Source organism: Gouania willdenowi, chromosome 9 (assembly GCF_900634775.1).
Source record: "Gouania willdenowi chromosome 9, fGouWil2.1, whole genome shotgun sequence".
Taxonomy (NCBI): domain Eukaryota; kingdom Metazoa; phylum Chordata; class Actinopteri; order Blenniiformes; family Gobiesocidae; genus Gouania; species Gouania willdenowi.
Window position 1 is genome coordinate 29,612,877 of NC_041052.1, and position 23,473 is coordinate 29,636,349.

At 43.0% G+C, this 23,473-nt stretch overlaps 1 protein-coding gene across 2 annotated transcripts in view; it reads right to left on the reverse strand.

Annotated features, from left to right (window-relative positions):
• LOC114469948 (formin-binding protein 1-like) overlaps positions 1–23,473 on the reverse strand; it is a 35,589-nt gene continuing 12,116 nt past the window's right edge. For both annotated transcript variants that reach the window (XM_028457875.1, XM_028457874.1), the window contains 15 exons: positions 17,988–18,135; positions 17,559–17,621; positions 16,592–16,684; positions 16,495–16,509; positions 16,298–16,426; positions 13,785–13,931; positions 12,978–13,154; positions 12,717–12,908; positions 12,616–12,630; positions 12,400–12,509; positions 12,096–12,228; positions 10,519–10,625; positions 8,604–8,740; positions 641–799; positions 1–394 (listed from right to left, as the gene is read on the reverse strand). In XM_028457875.1, coding sequence (XP_028313676.1) covers positions 366–394; positions 641–799; positions 8,604–8,740; positions 10,519–10,625; positions 12,096–12,228; positions 12,400–12,509; positions 12,616–12,630; positions 12,717–12,908; positions 12,978–13,154; positions 13,785–13,931; positions 16,298–16,426; positions 16,495–16,509; positions 16,592–16,684; positions 17,559–17,621; positions 17,988–18,026 — 1,545 coding nt within the window. In that variant the 5' untranslated portion in view covers positions 18,027–18,135 and the 3' untranslated portion in view covers positions 1–365. The remainder of the gene's footprint in view (positions 395–640; positions 800–8,603; positions 8,741–10,518; positions 10,626–12,095; positions 12,229–12,399; positions 12,510–12,615; positions 12,631–12,716; positions 12,909–12,977; positions 13,155–13,784; positions 13,932–16,297; positions 16,427–16,494; positions 16,510–16,591; positions 16,685–17,558; positions 17,622–17,987; positions 18,136–23,473) is intronic.

Genomic DNA, 23,473 nt, shown 5'->3' on the forward strand with positions numbered 1-23,473 from the left:
TCCCACGCTGTCACTGTGATGTCATTGTGTTATTTATTTGTGTTTATTTATCTTAAGGGCAACTCTTTGTCATCTTTGTTGTCATTGTGTTGTGTTGCTTTTTGTGTTGTCATTTTGATTTTGTGTTGCTGTCATTGTGTTGTCTTTTGTTATCACTGTGTAGTTGTATAATGATGTTGTGTTGCTTTTTGTGTTGTTTTGTTATCATTGTGGTATGTTGCTATTGTGTGATTGTGTAATTGTTTGGCTCTGATTGGTCGAGAGGAATCAGCAAGTCTCTCTCATTCAGCTGTTTGGTCGGTTAAATGAAAAGCTTCCTCATCTTACACTTCCTGTGAGGACTCATTCTCCTTCGTTGGTTTGTGTTAGACCAGCCTACTGTTCTGCAGAAAGCCTATCAAGAGAGAGAGAGAAGGGGATCAGAGTTTACATAAACACACAAATGTCTGTGCTGTAATAAATGTTGATCATGACACACACAGAAAAGCCTTTGATGTAGAACACAGCCACGCTATGACCAGGAACACCACTACTGACCAACCCTGGTTAAGGGAACTTGTTGATAACCAGCTTCATAGTACATGTGATCTTTGTTGTGGTTGTGTTATGTTAACAGTTGTGTTGTTGTTGTGTTGCTGACCTTTAGCGCTTGCCTCCAGGTAGACCCTGATGTAGGACGTGGGGACATATCCTTCCTCCTGAAGGTTCCTCCTCACTCTAGTCCAACCGTCTCCTTTGTCCTCCTCCACCACGCTAAGCAGCTCCCCCTCCACCACTGACAGGGTGCCCTCATTCTGACCTGAGTACAGGTAGACACAGGATAGACAAAAGACAGACAGATAGGATGGACAGACAGGGGACAGACAGAGGATAGACAGACAGACAGGGCACACATGTCCTCAGGACGACACACTTGGATCTCCCTCAGAGTAAAACCCAAGTTATGAATGCAACTATGGTTCTATGAATCCCGCATAACCACAAAAGGTGGGGCTGAAAGCACTGAATGTTACCTTTGTGCATGAGCAGTTCGAGTACAGTGTTGAGAAGGATACTTTCAAAATTTAATCAGTTAGGGATTGTGTGTTCATGCCCAAAAATTTTATTTGTAACGTAATCCCTTACATTACTCAATCTAAGTACTGTAATCTGATTACTTAAACACTTATGCAGGTGAAGCAAACAGCTCTGCATTACAGTCGTGACATAAATCGCACAATGCAACGAATCAATAATGGAATTTGTTGCCAACGCTTTTAATAGTTGATTTTTATTGAATTTATTGATTCGTTGTTGCAGCCCTAATCATCTGTTTTAAATGTAAAGTGTGAAATCCACTCGTCTATTCAACAAACCATGTTACCAAATCATGGAGGACTTGTGGGTAATGAAACATAGACAGTAGCCTAGCACTAACTGTAGACAGTAGACATTTATAAGCAGATAGAGATTAGGGACGTTGCTATCGGACTATTGTCCTTGTCGACTACACTGATGTTTTTTTAGTGACTAGTCAATTACACAAGATATTTCAAGAACAGTTCAATTGAAACACAATTAATCTACAAGATTAAAACATTGTCTTTAAAAATATTGTATGTATTTAATATTTCTCTGAAAACATCCTCTGTATAACTAGTTATTAGTTTAAATACTGTGTGATGTTCACAGTGTGAGAGACGAGGAGCTGAACTCTGCTGAATGTGAAAGTATCTCCTCAGGATTAATCAAAAGAAGCAAATCAAACTGAAAACAAACCAATGAGCTCTGGAATCAATGTGTGGCATTTTCAGGCATTTCTTTAGTTTAAAAGTGTACAAATATTTGGACAATAAACAGGCAGAAGCATTAGTATTGATTAGGGATGTAACGATTCACTCAACTCCCGATACGATTCGATTCACGATACTGGGTTCACGATACGATTCTCTCACGATTTTTTCATTTACAAAATGGGACTGTAGACAAATAGAAAATACTGTATTATTTTCCTTTTGTTTTTCATTGTCAAAAGAATTCCTTGATAAACTATTCAAAACAATGCAATTTAACTAAAAATAAATCTTGAATTAAATAAATAAAGGACTAATACAAATGAAAATTAAGCCTATTAATTTAAATTCTGGTTCTATAATAAACAATGCAAAACTGCATAATAGTTCTTTTTCTTTTAAAAGTGCAACTGAAAATGTATTTTGTGCCTTAACAATTGGACTTTAAAAAAACAAAAACCGTCATTGCACTGATTTACGTCATATTTGTTTGGACCAGCAGAGGGCGCTGGTAACACAGTGGTCGGTTGGCATGCAGATATTCTAGCAGTGAAGAAGAGAAGCTATGCTAGCAGACAGAGCTAATAGAAAAACGTGACTTTTACAGATATTCAAGTAATATTACAGATATTCTTTCGGTGCTAAAGGGGAATCATTTATTAACATATTTAAGAGTAGAAGGCAGGCAGAAAGAAAGTATTAGCAGACTTCGCCCGCCGCCAACACTTCCGGATAGTACCGGATAGTACTGCGATTCAATTGTCAGAAATTCGATATCAACCGTGATACCTATGAATCGATTTTTAACTGCCTTACGATTAATCGTTACATCTCTAGTATTGATCAATAATCAATCTGATCAACAACTGCATTAAAATAGCAACTATAATAAAATATAAAAGCTTTGATTACATCATCATACAAATGGAGCAGCCATGCAATCAATAGCAGGTAGCAGGTAGTAAAACATCACATTAAAACACCTGCAATTAAATACACCTTTTCACCCGTGCACACGCGAGAGCGGACACACACAGCATCTGCACGCACATGCACACACACATACACCAACACACACAAACACGAGTTATCTCTTCCATAGATAAATTGTTCTCTGCTCTGACATCATTACCCAACATTATCCTCTATGCTGACGGTTGCCCAGTTGAAATATCCGCAAAGTTTGTCAAACTTTGTCACTCTTCAGAGAAAAGTATGCACTGGGGAAGTTTTTATAGAGCAATCATCTCACAGCATCCATACCTGCTCTGTGCTGTAGACACAACACAACAAAGGCTTTCTTACCGGTTCTGGCTGCAGTTCCTCCTCCCGCATGCAAATAGGTTTTTTCATATTTACATTGGGGCTTCTGGGATGCCATGTTGGGAGTGAATAAATCCCCGAAACTGAGAAGTTGAATTTAACAATGTACAGTACCTGTAATCCGATTACCAACCATTTAAACTTTAACTGTAGCGGATTACAGTTACTGATATTTTGTAATCTGATTATGTAATGCCTTTATATGTAATCCGTTACTCCCCAACACTGTTCGAGTATGCATACTAGCAAGGTCACCTGCGACTCCTGGATGACCTGAGAATGGTAGTAAGTTCCGGTGTCACCAGAGGTTTGTTTCCTTCAGAATCTTCTCGCGAGAACACAAGGATTCTGAGTGACATGACGCTCTGGCGGTCATTCAGAATTCATAGAACCATAGTTACATTCGAAATTTTCATTCAATCTTGTCCCTGCTAGAAGGGTGCTGAAAGCACTTAATGACTTATTCAACCGTAGCTACAAAGAATCCCAGACACCAACCTTAATGAGAAGCCTCTGAAGAGTGAAGGACCACGCCCAATGGATGGGGAGTAGCGATATCCAGATTGTTGAATCTGGAAAATGTGTAAGGCTTCATCCATGAGGCAGCAGCACATATTTCCTCCAGGAAAAAACCCTTGAGCGCGGCCAAAGATGGAGACACACTTCTTGTAGAATGACAATGCACCCCCGATGGTAGAGAGTGGCTTGACACCTGATATGAATGGTGAATAGTATCTATGATCCAGCGAGATAAGCGCTACTTGGCGAGAGTGTAGTTTTTGTTGGGACCCCATAACAAAAAGCTGTGCAGACGTACGAATAGCTGCAGTCCTTTCAATATAAAATCTCAGAGCCCAGACTGGACACAAGAGTTTTGGTCTGTCCTCACCATTTCCCGATGGGGGATCATATTGTGCAAGCCTTAGGCTAATTAAAATGTGAGTCTCAGAGCCCCCCTGAAAAACAATGCCACAAGGTTGTGGTTCCCCACTGGGTTGGTTTGATATTGCAACCACATATTTTTTTAAAGTAGATGGAGCCCGATCTTTATCCAAGAGAGACTGCAGGAACTCTAGAAACGTGGGGACTGAACAAAGCATTGGATCCCCCCTCATGGCTTTCGCACCACTCCACAAATAACTTCCACCTGTTAGTATATTTCACTCCTGAACCAGGAAGGACATCATCTGTCTAAGATCTTGGGGCATGAGCACAAAAGCTTGTAAAGCTGCGTCACTGAAGCTCATTGCAGAAGCATTAACACTGCCTTCTTGCAGGGAAGCCGAGAGGGCGAACATAAGGTGAGCCAAGGATTTTCCAAAACATCAAGTCCGGGCAATAGCATTTAAGGACCTTATGAGAAGGTCATTGGTTACCTACAGCTGGCCAAAAAGTTTCCTCCAGCAACTTAGTGAGGAATGCTATGGCTGGCTCAACATTGGGCATCTGCTCCAGGCCGGCTCCCGCAGCATTATGCATGATGACAGAATTCGGCCATCTGCTGAAAGCCGGTAGAGAGCCACAGCATCACCTTCATCCTCCCGGAAGTGCTGCCAGAAAGAAGACATCTTCCCTATCTTCCCTGGTAAGCAGTGGCCCCGTCTCGTCTGCAGCAGTGGCGGGGTGCCGCTCCTGCAGGAGGGACCTCATTCCAGCCAGCTCTGCATAGGGTTAGGCGCCAGCTGTTCAGGGGGAGGGGTAATCTCCACCAACAGGGGCTACCTGCTCCAGTCTAGACACCCTCAGTGCTTGAGGCATGTAACTGCAATTCATACACAGGTTGCCAGACAAGGCCCTCTCTAAGGTGGTCAGTACCGAGGCACCTTGACCAAGGTACCATGGAGGAGCCCACCATTGTGAATGGCTAATTAGATCCCTTGTGCACGATAAGCTGAGGGAAGGGGGCGTGAACGCCACCTACACAGCAGACACACGTAGCACAGCACTAGTGGCTTATGCTTAACACATGGCCAGTTTGCTGAGCAGCAGCAAAAGAGCAGAGCTGATCCACACAGAGGAAATTATTTACTAAACATGCTAAACTTTTTTCTGAGAAAGCACACATTACTTCATTTAACAACAAACTCTGTCATTTAACATCTGATTCGGGCTCTGAGGTACTCATCTACTCTTTTTTTGTTCGTTGGCTGAACTGGAAAGCTAAGTAGCAAGCTAACTAGCTACAACAAGCAAGCTAACTAGCAGAAGAATGGCTCTTTCCACAACAGAATACAGCAGCCTTCTACAAAATAATACTAATAATAATAATAATAATACTGAATTGGAGACTACAGTGCAAGGAATACAAGTAAACATCGAGGTTAATGGACACTGTGGATATGGTAATAAAATGTCTGTGCCATTGTTTCAAAACAGCGGAGAGGATAAAGCTAACTTGTTACCAGCCGGTGCAGACAAAGCTATCAGAACTAAGGTGGATCAAGTCACAAACTCAGTTTCATGTAGAACTGGACAAATAATTTGCCTCACTGCTGAATGACCTAGGATCCTGTTCTACTGAGGGCAACACACAACCTTCTGGAACTGTGACGACTGAAAGCACTTCAGGAAAACAAAAACTACATGGTAAGCCGAAGTGACGACCTCATACACTGATAGTAGGAGACGTTTCTGTTAAAGATGTTCCGAAGATGTTCGTTCAGCAGCAATGTGAGAGTGATCTGCTTACCTAATGACACAGTATCAGATCTGGCTGACAAAATCTTGCATATCGTTGCAGATTACCCACATTTGAAGAATGTTGTGATTCATTTTGGATTAATTGATTAAGCCAAGGAGGAGTCTGAGGTGTTAAAGCAGGATTTCACCCATCTGCTAAAAACTGTGAGCTGTTTGCAGCCTTAAGTGTTCATCAATGGCCCAATACCTCCAGTCCGCAAAGGTGATCTCTGAATAAATTTTTGTCTTGGCTTGTGCTGCCCTTTCACTAAAATTCATAGAAAATTTTCAGATTTTTTAGGAACATTGTCATCTTTTTAGAGCAGATGGACTATGTCTAAACAAGGCTGCAGTGAAACTTTTCATGGATGAGTTTGCTGAACTGCTGTCAGTTGTATGCACTGAATACAACTTTTTAATAATAACAGGTGACTTCAATATTCATGTAGACAATAACTTGGACAATACTGCCAAAGAACTATATGCCTTAATGGACACTTATACAACATGTGACTGGTCCGGCACACACTCAAGGTCACACTTTGGATTTGATTATCTATAAAGGTGTTGATATCTCTGCTATTGATGTACGAGACTTAGCTTTCTCTGATCATTTATGTCTTGTTTTAATTTAGAGACTGTAACATCTTTCCCCCCTACTTCTCTGTGTTATAAGAAAAGGTACATAAATGACAACACGTGCACAGTTTATGGAAGCCATAGCAATGACACCAACCTTGAGTGCTGAGACAGTTGATAATCTCATGGATGAGTTTAATATAAAAGTCTATGATGTCATAGATGTGGTGGCTCCAATCAAAACTAAACACACATAAAACACCTTGGAGGAGGACTGAGATAATGCAGAATTTGAAATCTGATTGTAGAAGAGCTGAACGTAAATGGAGAAAAAAACAAAACTCCAAATTCATCCAGAACTGTACAAAATAAGTCTGCGTAAATTCAATGAAGGCTTGTTCAAAGCGAGGCAGCAATTATTTTCTGAAATTATTGCTAAATACATCAATAACTCTCGCACATTGTTTTCTGTAATTGAAAAGCTCACAACCCCCCAGATCAGATACCTAACTGGAAAATACAATGAATTTGCTGTATATTTCAATGAAAAAATACAATCAATAAGGTAAAACACCAGAACAAACCAGCAAAACAACAAAATGCTTGAACAGCTTCAACCACTGAGGGATGAGTCAACTACAATGTTAGCGTTTATTACAGTGAACTCAAAAACAATAGAGGAAACTGTTCAGCAGCTGAATCCATGAATGTGTTTCCTTGACACAATACCCTCAAACTTGTTTAAAACTGTTGTAAAGTCAATTGTCACTGATTTGTGTCAGATAATTAACTGCTCATTCCAATCAGGCATCGTACCAAAATCCCTGAAAGGAGCTGCTGTGAAACCTCTGTTAAAAAAGAGAACACGGGATGCCTCTATACTGGCTAACTGTAGACCAATCAGCAACCTTCCATTCATGGCCAAGATCATTGAGAAGATGATCTTCAACCAACTGAGTCAATTTTTAACTTTCAACAGAATATTTGATCAATTTCACTCAGGCCTTCCTTCTCATCACAGCACAGAAACAGCTCTTATCAAAATGATCAATGACATGAGGTTGAACACTGATTCAGGAAAAGTATCTGTTCCCATTCTATTGGATCTCAGTGCTGCATTTGACACTGTGGACCATACAATGTTGTTGCACATATTGCAAATGTGAGTTGGACTAAATGGAAAAGTAATGCAATGGTTTAAGTCCTATTTGGTGGAGCAAAGTTATTTTGTAGGCATTGAAAACTCTGAATCTGACAGATTACCAATGTCCTGTGGGGTTCCTCAGGGCTCTGTTCTTGGACTCCTTCTGTATAGCCTTTATATGCTTCCTTTAGGAGAAATTTTACAGAACTGTAAGGTTGATTATCAGAGCTACGCAGATGACACACAATTATATCTATCACTGTACCCAAATGACTATGGTCCCGTTAAGATGTTGTGTGACAGCTTAGAAAAAGTAAACTGTTGGATCCTTCAACTAAATCATGACAAGATGGAGGTGATTGTCTTTGGTAACAAGGAAAGGAGGACTGCTGTCAGCGAGTTTCTTGAGTGTCAATCTTTAAAAGCTAAAGACCATGTCAAAAATCTTGGTGTTCTGATGGACGCAGATCAGACATTCAGCAGTCAGATCAAATATATCACAAAAACAACCTTGTACCACCTAAAGAACATCTCCAGAGAGAAAGGTTTAAGCATCAAACAACTACAGCTGATTCAGAATGCTGCAGCTCGGGTCTTAACTAGAACAAAGAGGTCAGAGCACATTACTCCAGTTTTAAAGACTTTACACTAGCTCCCAGTCAGCCTCAGAATAGACTTTAAAGTTCTTCTGCTGGTGTATAAATCTGTGAATGGCTTTGGTCCAGAATATATCAGTGTGATGTTAGTCAGGTATGAACCCAGCAGGTCTCTAAGATCTATGGACACAGGTCAGATAGTGGAGCTCAGAGCTCATAGAAAACATGGTGATGCTGTGACAAGCGAAGAGAGCAAGAGGCTACCGTTGCAGGTTGTGCAGGGCAAAACCCTGCTGCTCCGACCTACACAATCATAAGGCTCTCAGTGACGGAGTGATAGCACCGTAAGGCTATTCCCTTAAGCGGTATGAGTGGTACATTGTTGAAATGCATACACAAACTGCACATGTGTGAAGGTAATATTCAGTGCTTTCAGCAGGGATGAAATAGAACCACTGACAGAGAGAATACAAACAGAGTGTAGCGATGGTGGACAGGCGGAGGACTGACCCTGGAAAGGATAGAGCGTCCTGCAGGAACCAATGCTTGCCAATGGCTCTTCATCATCAAAGTCTTCATCAAACTCTGAACTACGTGACTTAAAGTGAAGCTCCGCACTGCAGTCCTCAGTGTAGCTGCCATCAGGACTGACAGGACAGAGGACAAACAGACAGACAGACAAACCGGACAAACAGAGAGGGACACAGTTACAGTTACTTTGTGACAAAGATCACGTGTAGGAGCTTAGACAAATGATTAATTTAGACTAATCCTGATATCCAGGATGTAACTGGAACACAATAGTTGCCATGGAGACACAGTCTATGCAGCTAGCCTGCTGCTAACCAGGCTAAAGTCCTGTGTAAGTATTAATTATTAATGCACTGATGAGTGTGTATTTCTCAGCAGAAAGTGTAGCGCTGCCTCGTTTGATCAAACCTTCCCATCTCTTATCAGCTCTGATTAACTCATTCAGTGCCAGCCATTTTCAAGATTTCTACCGTTTTAGAGTATTTTGACAGAACATTTTGTATCTATGACAATCTGAAATCAGATTCTGAAAGATAAGACTCTACTTTCATCAGAAAAAAACAATTGTTTCGAGCTTGTTTTCGTTCTTCTGTAATCAGCAGTTGAATAGAGGCAAGTTTCACAAAAATCGCCAGTTTGTGACAAAAAGCTGAGAAAAAAGCCTTTTTTTGAAAAAGCCGGTCAATGACTTTATGGCATTTTTTTATTTGCTTTAGGGACTCCTTAACATTGGTTTCCTTCGATAAAACTACAAAAACCACACCAACGCTTTTGATGGCAAAATTATTATTATTATTATGCTATCTGGGTTAGAGTTGAATTGTTTTCTTACTGTATTTTGGCCATCCTCCAAGTCTCTCCCCCGTCATTCTCCACAAACGCAACTTCCTCCTCCTCCCGGACATGCCGAGTCTCACCGCTTGCCCCATTTTTTGGATCGTTTTATCTCACCATCGCGACACTCTCAATAGTCCACTTTGGTTCCACACATGCTCTGGTCGAGTGTGCGCTGCTGTAAGCTGCTGGGAACTTCAGCATCAACTCTCGTAGCGCCATTTTCTGTCTCGTAAACTCCTTTCCTCTCCCTCTGAGCTCTGTGCATCACAGGTGATTGAACTGGTCATATACGCATTTAAATCATCACGCATTGACTATTGTAATTCTGTTTTTACTTGTTTTAATGAGTCAACCCTAAACAGACTCCAAATCGTTTAGAACGCTGCTGCCAGACTTTTAACTGGTGCTCCCAGAACATCCCACGTTACCCCCATTCTTTCTACTCTGCACTGGCTTCCAGTTAAGTTTCGAATAGAATACAAAATCTTAGTTCTTACGTTCCGAGCGTTACATGGTCAGGCCCCTCAATAGATCATGGACGTGTTCGTCCTCAGACCAGGGTCTCCTAAAGATCTCAAAAACGAAATTTAAAACCCGAGGAGACCTGGCGTTTCAGGCTGTAGCCCCCAGACTCTGGAATAACCTGCACCAGTCTCTCCGGGAGCTTAACTGTGTGGACACTTTTCAAAAACTGTTGAAGACTTCACTTTTCAGAAAAGCTTTTAGTTAAATGGATTTTAAATTTTTACTCATCATTTATGTCGCTGCTCTTATGATGTTTATGCACCCATGTTTTATTATTCTATTTTGATGTTGCACTTGTATTTTCACCACAGCTCTGTACAGCACTTTGTGATTTTAGCTGCAAAACGCGCTTTATAAATAAATTACTTACTTACTATTGGGTGTTCACTCTGCGTCAGTGACTCTGTGATCTACCTCACGGTCTGCTGCAGAACACCGTGAACACACACTGATCCTGAACTGACAGTTGATTGGCTACTGTTTAGTCTGAGCTGAGCGTGGCCAGTGATGGTGCGACTAAACAGGGCATCACCTCTCTCTGGTGGGTCCATCGAGCTGCTTCAGGCTGCCTGGGGTTGATACCTGAGAGTCAAACCCGCAACCTCCACTCTGTCTTCTACTGCAGTCTGAGAGCCAGGCCTGCGCACACACACACACACACAAAACAATAATTATACAAAAAAAGACAACAGAAAGATACAAAAATACACATATTGATTCCAAAAAACAAACATTACAGAAAAATACAAACAAAAACAATATAAAAATGAGTAAAGAAAACCACAAACACATTTACCATGTGCATGTCCTATAGAATTAAATCAGGGAAATCGCTTTGCGCCTGCAAATATAACCCTTTATAACATTACAGAGTACAGAGTATGTACACCTCTTTGTACATCCAACCTTCAAACACATACTCATTTGGCCATAATTGCTAGCTCTGCTTAAGCTCCCACTATATGAATATATACTTCTGACGGACACTGTACAAGTTCCTTTAAATTTACATATCATAATTTAAAAAATAAATATTGAAAGCCAAACGACATTTGATTGCCCTCATTCTCTGTTGGCTACTTACTGTTTAGGACTAATTCTCACAATGAAGAAACATTTATTACATAATATAACCATCTGTACATGAAGACAGCATCAAATATTATTTTTAAAGGGCCCATGTTAAGCTAAATTGACCTTTCTGTGCTTTAAACATCATAAAAGTCGTATTTGGGCTTCATACACATGCCCAAAGTGTTTTTTTCATTGATTCCCTCAATCGTTAGTCAGAGGGTGATTTGCTCCTTTCTTACTGCAGGATGAGCCCAAACACCTCGCTCCAATTTGATGACTCGTTCCCACTTTAATGACGAATTTGACGCGGCACTGAGCTGGAGAAGCCGCGCATCCAGGAAGGTCTCTGCCATGATTGACATGTAAACAAACACGCCCACGAAGGTGAACATTTCAGCATCCTTTGTGCAGTGCTATGTATGTATTTTCTACAGTCTATGTATGTACTTTCTCACGTTTATAAAGCTGCATGAGCTCGGCTACGGAGTGGGTGGGAGGAGGTTGGGCCGTCCTCCGGCCCTACGTCACCCTGCGGGGAGGAGGAAGTCAGTGACCCATCTATAGACACGCCCACTCATGAATATGCATAAGTAGGCCGCAAATCAGCATGTTAGTGTAGAGTTGCTCAGAAAGTGACTTTTCAGAAGTTAAAACTCTGGAAAACAGGTGAATTTGGGTAAATAAACCTCAAATACTGTTTTTAGGGTTCTTAGAACAAATGGAGATGGGTGAAAAATAGCATAACATGGGACCTTAAAATGGGTAACATTTGAGCTCTGTTCAGCCAACAGAAGTCAGAGGCACAAAAAAACTGGTGAAGGACTACCCCCCTAGTGGCTGAGGGCATCCCAGGGGGAAGTTCATCTGATTCCGTCACCCCTCAGGACACAAATGGCCTCATTACATACACACATAAACCCAAAACACTGTTTTTGTGCATGTACAGGATGTGTATATGTGTGCAAAAGAAACGTAAAGCAGTTTGAACATAAGCCGTTTTCTGTAATACGTCCCTGGAGTCTGTGATCTACTGACCTGGTTCCTCCTCAGATCTTCCTCCAGCCTCTGCAGACTCTGAGTCAGTTCGTCCAGTCGAGGATCCAAACTGTTCATGTCCCCCATCTGAGGACTGTGTTCATACACCGACCTAAGCTTCAGGAGGGAGTCCCTGAAGATAGACAGAAGGACAGACATACAGAGGGACAGAAAGAATGACAGAGGGAAGTCACCATTTTTCAAAATAAAACCACCAGCATAAACAGAAGGGTTTTTTTATTTTGTTATTATTTGTGTATGTGTGTGTGTGTGTGTGTGTGTGTGTGTGTGTGTGTGTGTGTACCTCTGCTCGCGTTGTGTGTGTATTTCCTGGCTGATGTTGTCAATCCTGCTCTGGAGTTTCTTTCTTCTCTGTTCAGGTTCAAGGTGACTGCAGTCAGATGGACTGGAGCCCTGCAGCAGCAGCAACAACAACAACAACAATCAGACAGAGGAAAACACAGCGGGTAAACAACAGCACAGACCAACAACAACAACAAGGAGTTTGTGAGATACTGACCAGTTTGAGGGACAACTGTTGAATCAGAGAGCAGGGAGGGAAAAAACAACATTAGATAACACAACGCAGTGTGTGTGTGTGTGTGTGTGTGTGTGTGTTACCCCTCTCTTCAGGCTGCGTAAACATTGTTTCCTGGTTTTGGATCCAGAGGTCATGAGGTCATTAAGTCGTTGTGTGATTGGCTCTCGGGAGGCAGTGGGTGGAGACTGGGAACTGTTGGCCATGCCCCCTGGGGTGGGGGAGGTTGGAGGAGGCGGGGGGGGCTGTCGGGGGGACGACAGCAGCGTCAGCAGCTACAGAGAGAGGTGGGAGGGGTCAGTGAGGTCATGTGACTGTGTGGTCAGTGAGGTCAAGTGACCCACCTTATTCTTGCGTATAAAAGGCCAGAGTTTCCTGCTGTGTCGCCGTCCTTCAGTGTGGTTGTCCAAGTAACTGGACTCAGAGATGCTCCGCCTCATAGTGGTGCTGTAGTCCTCGAACTCCACGTCACCTGGAGGGTCGAAGCCTGACTTGTAGATCTCTACCACCTGACGGGTGTCCTGCAGGGAAGACACGGGACAGAACAAGGTCAAAGTGAAGGTCAGTTAGAGGTGAGTAGTGCTGAGATGAACAACAGTCAAAGACTGTTTCATTGTTTTATGAAGGTTCCCCATCATTTGAGATTCTTGAACTTTCTGTGGGTTCAGGTTTCGTTGTCTCAAATCTTTACTCCCCAACTTTCCAGTGTGCCGACAGACCTCAGAGCTTCAGCAGGACTGCATGCTACTACATCCAGGATCATTGACTTGTGCATTGCAGAGTCCTAGGAGGTCAAAGATCTTCTCTAGTACCAAAGACCTGCACAGGGCAGGATTAAACTCAATGGTTGAAGTTGTGGAGGACTGGTCTATAGAAAGCTGCGTTTAGGATCTACAGTCAGAGCTTGAGGAGAATCCCTCTCAGCGTCTCTCCTGTGGTGGACCAGCTGTGCTGCCAGGCTCTCTCTTCTTCTCTGAGTCTCATAAGTCTAGTGCTGGGTGAGGGTTCACATGAACTGGAGTCACTGGTCAGTGTCTGAGAATAGCTGTGCTCATAGAAGAAGAAATACTTCTTCTAAACAGACTCCAAAGAACAAATAATAGATTTATAATCAGTGATATACCCTGACCAAGAGGGGGCAGTGTGTGTACCTTCTCTGGTTGGATGCTCTCTGCTGCTTCCATCATGGCATCCAGACAGCGGCTGATAACAGGAAGTCCTTTCCTCTCAGCCTCAGAGCAGGAACGCATAGCCTCCCCCACCCTCTGGATCCTCCGCTCCTCCAGGTCCTGGATCCTCTGTGGACCAGGTGAGCCTTAGTACTGGGACCAGAGCATGTGTGTGCATTAGCAGGTAAAGGCAATCGGGGGGAGGGGATTCAGGATTCAGAGAGGGACCCTTTTCATGTGACTAATCACATGCTTTACAGAGAAGAGAGATACTGACAGTCTGTAGGAGGCCGACTACAGACACTGAGCTGGACTAGCTGGTAACCTGGTAAATGAATAGAAACAGTGTGTGGTAGTACTGGTTACCTAGTAAATGACTGGGATGAGTGTGAGGTAGTGACTGGGACCAGTGTGAGGTACTACTGGTTACCTGGTTAATGACTGGGACCAGTGTGAGGTCGTATTGGTTACCTGTAAATGACTGTGACCAGTGTGTGATAGTACTAGTTACCTGTTAAATGGTTCTTGGCGGACATTTACTCCCCTTTAAACACGTTTGAAATTCTTCTCCAGTCTGCATTCACTTCACCCACCAGAGCGTCATGTTTAAGGGGGAGTAAATAGGTCCTTAATAGCTACAAAGAGGTTTATGCAGTTGACGTTGCAGTCTTCTCTACTGTCGAGAAGCCGCAGCGGTGACAGATTTTTTTTTTTTACCCTGTCTGCACATGCTGTCAAAGGTCAACACTACAAGAAGTGCAGATTTTTTCGGGTCACAGACTTTGCCACAATAAAAAATCTGTGACCGCTGCAGCTTCTCGGCGGTAGAGAAGAAGAGTGCCATGTCAACTGCGTAAACGTCTTTGTAGCTATTATAGAGCTATTTACTTCCCCTTATGATGCTCCGTTGGGTGAATTAAATGCAGACTGGAAAAGAAGGGGGAGTAAATGTCCGCCAAGAAGCTGCAGGGGTTGGAACTGCCGCCACATCCGGTCACAGATTTTTTTCCGGTCATAGATTTTGGCACAACAGTGGTTTTTCCCCCACTAACGGAGCTTCCGCTTTTTTTTTATATGTGCTTAATACACAGACATGTTATCACTACAGCTAACGTTAGCATGTATATTAGCCGTAGTAGTCATACCAGCCTGTCATTGCCCGATCCCGTCTCGGAGGCTAAGCAGGTCTGGGCCTGTTTAGTAGTTGGATGGGAGACCACTGGGAATTCCAGGAGCCACAGTGGGGTGGCAGTCACCCCAGTGGTATCTGTCATTGTGTCCGTGGGCACATGAATGTTGTGTGTGAGTGAGAGTTGGTGATGGTCGGAGGGGCCGATGGCACACTTTGTCAGTCTGCCCCAGGGCAGCTGTGGCTACAATAGTAGTTTACCATCACTAAGTGTGGAGTGAAAGAATAATCCCTTAATTTTGTAAAGCGACTTTAAGTGTCCAAAAAAGCTCAATATAAAATTGATGCATTATTATTATCATTAGTATCTGCTTACCGGCTGCAGTTTGAGCACAAACAAGGAAGGAGCGAGAAACGCTTGATGTTGTGCCGCCTTGCCTTGCAGGGGTACTAGGACCCTAATTTGCTGTGTTGTGCCACCATCTTGGGCAAAAGTCGGGTACTGCGACTAGTCAATGTCACGTGGACAGAGTCGCGAGACAACACTAAAGTCGACTCGTCTGTTCAACCCCTAGTGTGAGGTTGTGCTGGTTACCAGGTAAATGACTGGGACCAGTATGTGGTAGTACTGCTTACCTGGTAAATGACTGGGACCAGTGTGTGGTAGTGCTGGTTATCTGGTAAATGACTGGGACCAGTGTGATGTAATATTAGTTACCAGGTAAATGACTGGGACCAGTGTGTGGTAGTACTGGTTACCTAGTAAATGACTGGGATCAGTATGTGGTAATGCTGGTTACCTGAAAAATGACTGTGACCAGTGTGCAGTTGTTATGTTCTGTTGGGTGTTTTGTTATTCTGTCTTTGTTTATTCTGAGTCTTGTTGGTGTTTCAGGGATTCCTGTTTGTGGCTCCGCCCCTCAGTGATGTCTGTGTGCTTGGGTGGTGATTGATTAGCTCCCTCGTGTTTTCACCCAGGTGTGGCCCATTCCCAATCAGGCCTCCTCCACTATTTAGCTGAGTGTTTGGACACAGTATGACTGCGGGATCATTGTGTGTGATGTCAGGTTAGTTGTCTCCTTCCGTGTTTCTGGTCTTGCTCCCTGTTCCTACTCCCCTGTTTTTGGATTTAAGTTTGGATTTTGGATTTTGAAATAAACATGGACTGGTTCCAAGAACGCTACTCTTGCATCCTGCCTCCATCTTTCCCTACATTTGGGTCCACAACAACAGTATTGGTTACCAGGTAAATGACTGGGACCAGTGTGAGGTAGTATTGGTTACCTGGGGAATGACTGGGACCAGTGCTAGGTAGTGGTGGTTACCCAGTAAATTACTGGGACCAGTGTGTGGTTGTACTGGTTACCTGGTAAATGACTGGGACCAGAGTGTGGTAGTGCTGGTGCTGGTCTTGGTTGAACTGGTTTAAACTGGTCTGGTACTCCTGTCTCGACTGGTGAGCATTGTGTTGTTTTTGTTGAGCCGTTTGTCGAGCCTAAATAACACACTCACGTTAGAGCCACGCCCATTGGAAGCAGCATCCTGTCAAAATGAAAGCCTTACCTTCAGCGAGCAGCGCTGCTCAGACACAAACAAACAAACAAATAAACATTAGTCACATGCCTTTTATGCTGCACTGTCATTGGTGCTTCCAGCTCACCTTCTCTCCGTCTGATTTGTCGAGGTCGATTCGATCGGACACATGCTGAGCTCGCTCTGCCTCCTTACAGTCACGCTCAAAGCGCCGCTTACTCTGAAACACATAATGACAACAATACAATCAGGCCAACACCAACACAATTAGGCAAACAACAGCAGAATCAGACCAACAACAACACAATCAGACCAACACAGTCAGACCTAGGGTTGGGTACCGAAACGCGGTACCAATATGGCACTGGTTCTGACATAAACGGTAGTAACCAGACCGAATAAGAGCGAACATTTTGGTGCCTCATTTCGGTTCCCCGCAACCCCCCCGGTACTTGATCGTAATGTCAGTGCTGCTACTCATCAGATTCAGCACACCCGTTGTTCATAACAGGTGATGACAGCAGCCGTTCCTCTTCGAGTAAGTCCAGTAATTTATTGCCAACTAATGCCAAGCTAGCAAACATCGTTGCCATTTAGTGTATGACAACAACATATGAACTATGTCCTATACTTCAACTCAGTGTCCACTGACTCTCTGCTTAATGTTAGGCTCATAACAAGCCATGTTTGTAGACAAAATGTTGAACCTCAGCTTTAACACCAGATTTAATAGGCACAGTTTTGCATTTACACAGGAATGCAACAGACTATTTTGCAATGGCTCCCTATAGTTTTTTACAAAGACTATTAATGATTATTGACAAACCATGATAACAATATCCATCTGCAGTATTATATAATTTAATGTAATATTGTTTTATTTAATATTATTAAAACGTTTTTGTTTATTTATTATTTCCATTAGTTACTTGTATATATATTATTTAAGGTAATATTGTGTTCAATTTGGCCCTGAAAATAAAAGGGTATTGTATTTTGACAAAGTGTATGCGATTTCATTTTTGCCGATACCCAACTCTAGTGAGACCAACACCAACACAATCAGACCAACACCAGGGTTTTTGGTCACTCACAGATTCCAGTTGTTTCCAGGAGCTCTCGATGTGCTGCTGAGCTCGACGGCCATCCTGGAAGTGCTGCAACACACACACACACATACACACACAGTCAGTGTGTGTTATTGTGTGCTTATTAATCAGCTCATGTTTTCACTGGCGTCCGTTTGTCAATGTAGATGTTAGCAGGATATCTGCAAAAGTTCTGATTTAAACTAAACATGTTGAGCTGATAAGGAAGGAGGAATTTGATGTTGAAGATGATTCTACAGGTGTTACAGATACAGGATCAGAAGAAGATTTGGAACAGAATGTAGATGTTTGGCTGGTTCTACAGCACCACCTGCTCATGATTTTGGTGGAGGATTGTGCTCTCTGAGAGCTGTTGTTGTGCTTGTATTACTGTTTGTGTGTGTGTGTGTGTGCGTGTGTGTGCGTGTGCGTTACCGTCTTCCTCTCCACTTTCAGCTGCTGACTGAACTTCATCAGCTCACAAACAATCTGAGTATTCAGAGTTTCAGCGAGTTCTTCTCTCTGAGCCGACAAATCATTCAACTGCTGCAGCGTCGCTCCGTACGCCGCACACCAGGTGTACCTGAAACAACAACCGCACACCAGGTGTACCTGAAACAACAACCACACACCAGGTGTACTGGGGCAAGGAGGGTTTGCAGGTCCTGTGAGAGAGCGCACAAATTAAGCTATGATTAATCCTAATCAGCAATACCCCCAGGATTGCTGGGGGGTGGGGGGGGGGGGGGGTGCAACCGATTTGTGTGGCAAGGTCTGTAAGAATGTAAGAGGTCTGAAGATCCACCAGGATGGGCTGCACTAAAAAGATGCAAGTTGAGCAACGCACAGAGTCAGTGCTTAATGTGTCAAAGGAGCAAAAGCTACCCCACAGTGTCAAGAACCACCGAGACTCCTGCAAAGGTTTTGGAAACTTATCAGCATTGTATGGCGAAAGAGCAAAGTGGCTGAGTAGTGGCGTAATGCAGAGGGTGTCTGGATACTAAAGCGAATGACATCACATAGTTCCGTACCATCTCCCTACTCAGTGTGGAAGGCAAATATTTTTTCAAGGTCCTGGCCAACTGGCTAACAGAGTACCTTCCAAGGAATTCTTACATCGATACTGCTGTACAGAAAAGTGGGGTTCCAGGCATGCCAGGCTGTATTGAACACACAGGAGTGGTCACCCAGCTAAATCATGAAGCAAATGAGAACTGAGGAGACCTATCAATTTTGTGGTTTGACCTTCCCAATGCCTACGGATCTATTCCACATAAGCTGGTAACTACAATCTTGATGACGTGACGTGCTGACGTGGTGACGTATCGATCATTTCCTGTTTACACTCTACCGCTGTTTGCAGCGCTCTACTACTGTGTTCTGCTAACTCTAATCAAACTTGTTGTCATTGATATTTTAGCCTTGAAAACACTTGTTTTAATTTTTTACCGTACAGTTAAACGTACGAAGGTTAAGTAAAAAGCAATCTCGCCTCTTATAGGCAGTACAATCTCCTTTAAACTTCCTTTTGTCCTTAGCTTAGCTTAGCTTAGCTTAAATTTAGCACCTATGGCTTCTCTCTCCTCCCCTCCGCTCTCCTGCCCGGTGTGTCAGATGTTTAGTTACTCCTCGTCCTCCTTTAGGGACAATGGTAGTTGCATAAAGTGTAGCGTACTGTTAGATATGGAGGCGAGGATCAACAATCTGGAGAAGCGGTTCCGCACCCCTGATACCAAAACCGAAGCTAGCAAGCAGGACCTAGCCGGTGCGGACCGTGCTAGCTCTAGCTTAGCCTCCCCCCCGGCCAGCAATGAGTGGGTTACTGTCCGTGGTAAGCATAGTCGAAGGTCAAAAAGCCGCTCAGGACACCACCATGTTCACGTCTCAAACAGGTTCTCCCCCCTCTGTGAGGACAACACACTCACCGGGGAACAAACTCTGATAATTGGCGACTCCATAGTGAGAAACGTGAAGCTAGCGAAGTCAGCGGGCATTGTGAGGTGCATCCCAGGGGCCAGAGCGGGCGACATAGAATCAAATCTAAAGTTGCTGGCAAAGAGTAACCGTAAGTTTGATAGGATAGTCCTCCATGTCGGCACTAATGACTCCCGACGTCGCCAGTCGGAAGCAACCAAAGTGAACATTGAATCAGTTTGTGCTTATGCTAAAACAATGTCGGACTCCGTAATTTTCTCTGGTCCCTTACCAAATCTGACCAGTGATGACATGTATAGCCGCATGTCATCATTTAACCGCTGGCTATCGAGGTGGTGTCCAGAAAATGAGGTGGGCTTCATTGATAATTGGAGATCCTTCTGGGGAAAACCGAACCTGATAGGAAGAGATGGAATCCATCCTACTTTGGAGGGAGCATCTCTACTATCAGAAAACATGGCACATTTATGACATCTCATGAATGAGACCATGTTACAGAGGGGGAGTCCTCCACGCCCCTCTGCGCTTGCCTTAGGACAGTTTCCCTCCCATTGCTATCAGGATAGCTGTGTTCATCGCCATGACAACTGTTGTGATGGTGATGAATATTATTTTATGGAGACGGTGTCAGTCCCCCGACCCATATTTCACAATGATTTTAACATAAAATCAAATAAAAGAGCTATCAATTATAAAAATCTGAAAAAAATTAAAATCTCAAATCTAGAAACACCAAAACATAAAACCATTAGATGTGCTCTATTAAATATTAGATCACTGAGATCCAAATCTCTACTAGTAAATGACCTTATCTCAGAAAATAACCTTGATTTATTCTGTTTAACTGAAACATGGCTGTATCAAGATGAATATGTTAGTTTAAATGAAGCCACTCCTCCCAGTCATTTAAATACTCATATGCCACGAGACATAGGCCGTGGAGGTGGTGTAGCAGCTATTTATCATTCCTCTCTCCTAATCTATCCTAAACCAAAGGCCAGTTACACTTCCTTTGAAAGCCTGGTTCTAAATTTATCTCATATCGAATCAAAAACCTGCCAGCCAGTCTTATTTGCGATAATTTACCGTCCTCCAGGCCCTTATTCTGAATTTCTATCAGAATTCTCTGAGTTTATATCAAACTTAGTCCTCAGTTCTGATAAAATACTGATAGTAGGAGATTTTAATATCCATGTGGACAAAGATAGTGATAGCCTGAGCTCAGCCTTTATGTCCCTAATAGACTCAGTTGGCTTTTTTCAAACTATTAATGAAGCTACTCATCGTTTAAATCACACTCTTGATCTTGTTCTAACATATGGCCTTGATATTAATGAACTAAAAGTCTACCCTGAAAATCCTCTGCTATCAGATCACTTTTTAATATCTTTTAACATTATCCTAGAGGATCTCGCACTGTGCAATAAAATAGTTACAAGTAGAAATCTATCCAACAGTGCTGTGGCTAAATTTAAAGAGGCCATTCCTGCTGCCTTAAACTCAGTGCACCATCCAATAAATAACTATGATATTAATTATAACCCCTCTCAACTGGATCTGCTTGTCGATAGCTCTGCTAGTCTACTAAAATCCACCTTGGACTCAATTGCCCCATTGAGGGAAAAAACTATTAAACGTCAGAGGAAAGCTCCGTGGTTTAGCTCTGAAACTCACACACTCAAACAGACAACCCGTAAATTAGAGAGAATGTGGCGCTCCAATAAAACAGAGGAGTCACGAATACTTTGGCAAGAAAGCCATAGTAAATACATGACAGCCTTACGACATAGTCGATCTACATACTACTCCTCACTAATTGAAGAAAATAAAAATAATCCGAGGTACCTTTTCAGCACTGTAGCCAGGCTAACACAAAGTCAGAGCTCTATTGAGCCCATGATTCCTCTAGCCCTCAGCTGTGAGGACTTTATGACATTTTTTAACGATAAAATTCACAAGATTAGAGATAAAATTAGCCACTCCCTGCCTTCACCTGGGCCTGCTGTACCATTAAATGTAAATAGGCCTAACCTAAACTGTTTCACACATATAGGACTTCAGGAACTTAACTCTATTATTTCATCCTCCAAACCATCGACCTGCCTTTCAGATCCGATCCCAACTAAGCTGTTTAAAGAAGTTGTTCCCCTAGTCTGCCCATCTTTGTTGGAGACAATAAATATATCCCTATCAATAGGCTACGTGCCACAGTCCTTTAAAGTAGCTGTAATCAAACCCCTTCTCAAAAAACCTACTCTTGATTCCAGCACTTTAGCAAACTACAGGCCTATATCTAATCTTCCTTTTATTTCAAAGATTCTTGAGAAAGTTGTGGCAGCTCAGCTCTGTGAATTTCTTCAAAACAACAGCCTGTTCGAGGACTTCCAGTCAGGCTTTAGAGCTCAACACAGCACAGAGACTGCTTTAGTTAAAGTAACTAATGATCTACTCTGGGCTTCAGATGAAGGACGACTCTCAGTGCTGGTTTTATTAGATCTTAGTGCAGCTTTTGACACTATAGATCACTATATTCTACTAGAGAGATTAGAGAAATTACTTGGAATCACAGGGACTGCCCTAAACTGGTTTAAGTCCTACCTATCTGATAGGTACCAGTTTGTACACGTGAATAATAAGTCTTCTGTGTACACTAAAGTAAGCTACGGGGTTCCTCAGGGCTCTGTGCTAGGTCCAATCCTCTTCTGTATCTATATGATCCCCCTTGGTAATGTTATGAGAAAATACTCTGTTAACTTCCACTGCTATGCTGATGACACCCAACTGTATGTATCAATGAAGTCAGGTGAGACAAATCAGCTATCTAAACTTGAGGCCTGTCTAAAGGACATTAGGGCCTGGATGGACCAAAATTTTCTTCTTCTCAACTCAGACAAGACTGAGGTCATTGTACTGGGCCCGCGACACCTTAGAGAAACCTATGCTAGCCTAACTGCCCTAGATGGCATTACTCTGGCACAAAGCACAACTGTTAGAAACCTTGGGGTTCTATTTGATCAGGACTTATCCTTCAACTCTCACATAAAACAAACTTCAAGAACTGCCTTCTTTCATCTCCGTAACATTGCTAAAATCAGATCTATCCTGTCTCAGGGCGACGCCGAAAAACTAGTCCATGCTTTTGTTACCTCTAGACTGGATTATTGTAATTCTCTTTTAGCAGGCTGCCCGAGCAAGTCGCTTAAGACACTTCAGCTGGTTCAAAATGCTGCAGCACGTGTACTGACTAAAACTAGGAGAAGAGATCACATTACTCCTGTATTAGCCTCTCTGCATTGGCTTCCCATAAAATATAGAATAGAATTCAAGATTCTTCTTCTCACTTATAAAGCCCTAAATGGACAGGCACCAGTCTATCTCAAGGAGCTTGTAGTGCCATACAATCCCCCCAGAACACTACGCTCTCAAAATGCTGGACTACTCGTTGTTCCATTCATCTCTAAAAGTAGTATAGGAGGAAGAGCTTTCAGTTATCAGGCCCCACTTCTCTGGAACCATCTACCAACCACGGTTCGGGGGGCAGACACCCTCTCTACCTTTAAGGTTAGGCTCAAAACATTCCTCTTTGATAAAGCTTTTAGTTAGGAACCAGCTCATAGCTCATAATTAAGATGCAATAGGCATAGACTGCCGGGGGGGGGGGTCTGGCATGCTCGGTTGGAGAGAGGTTGGAGAGGGCGTTAAGAGAGAGGTCATTTAGGTTAGAGAGGGACCGGAGAGGGTCCCATTCCTCTTTCAAACACTCCCTCTATGTCTGCTTACTCCCTTGTGTGTTTGCTCCTGTACTCCTTCTGGCTTTTGTCTTGCAGGTCCGTGGGATCCTCAGTGTGGAGTTACAGAGACTCAGCGGCTCTGTCTCCACCCTTTCCTCTGCACACACCCAACACAGCATAACGTGGATGGCTGTTCATCATAGGAATGGGATCCACACAAGGTTCCTGCTGCTTAACAGAAGGTTTTCCTTGCCG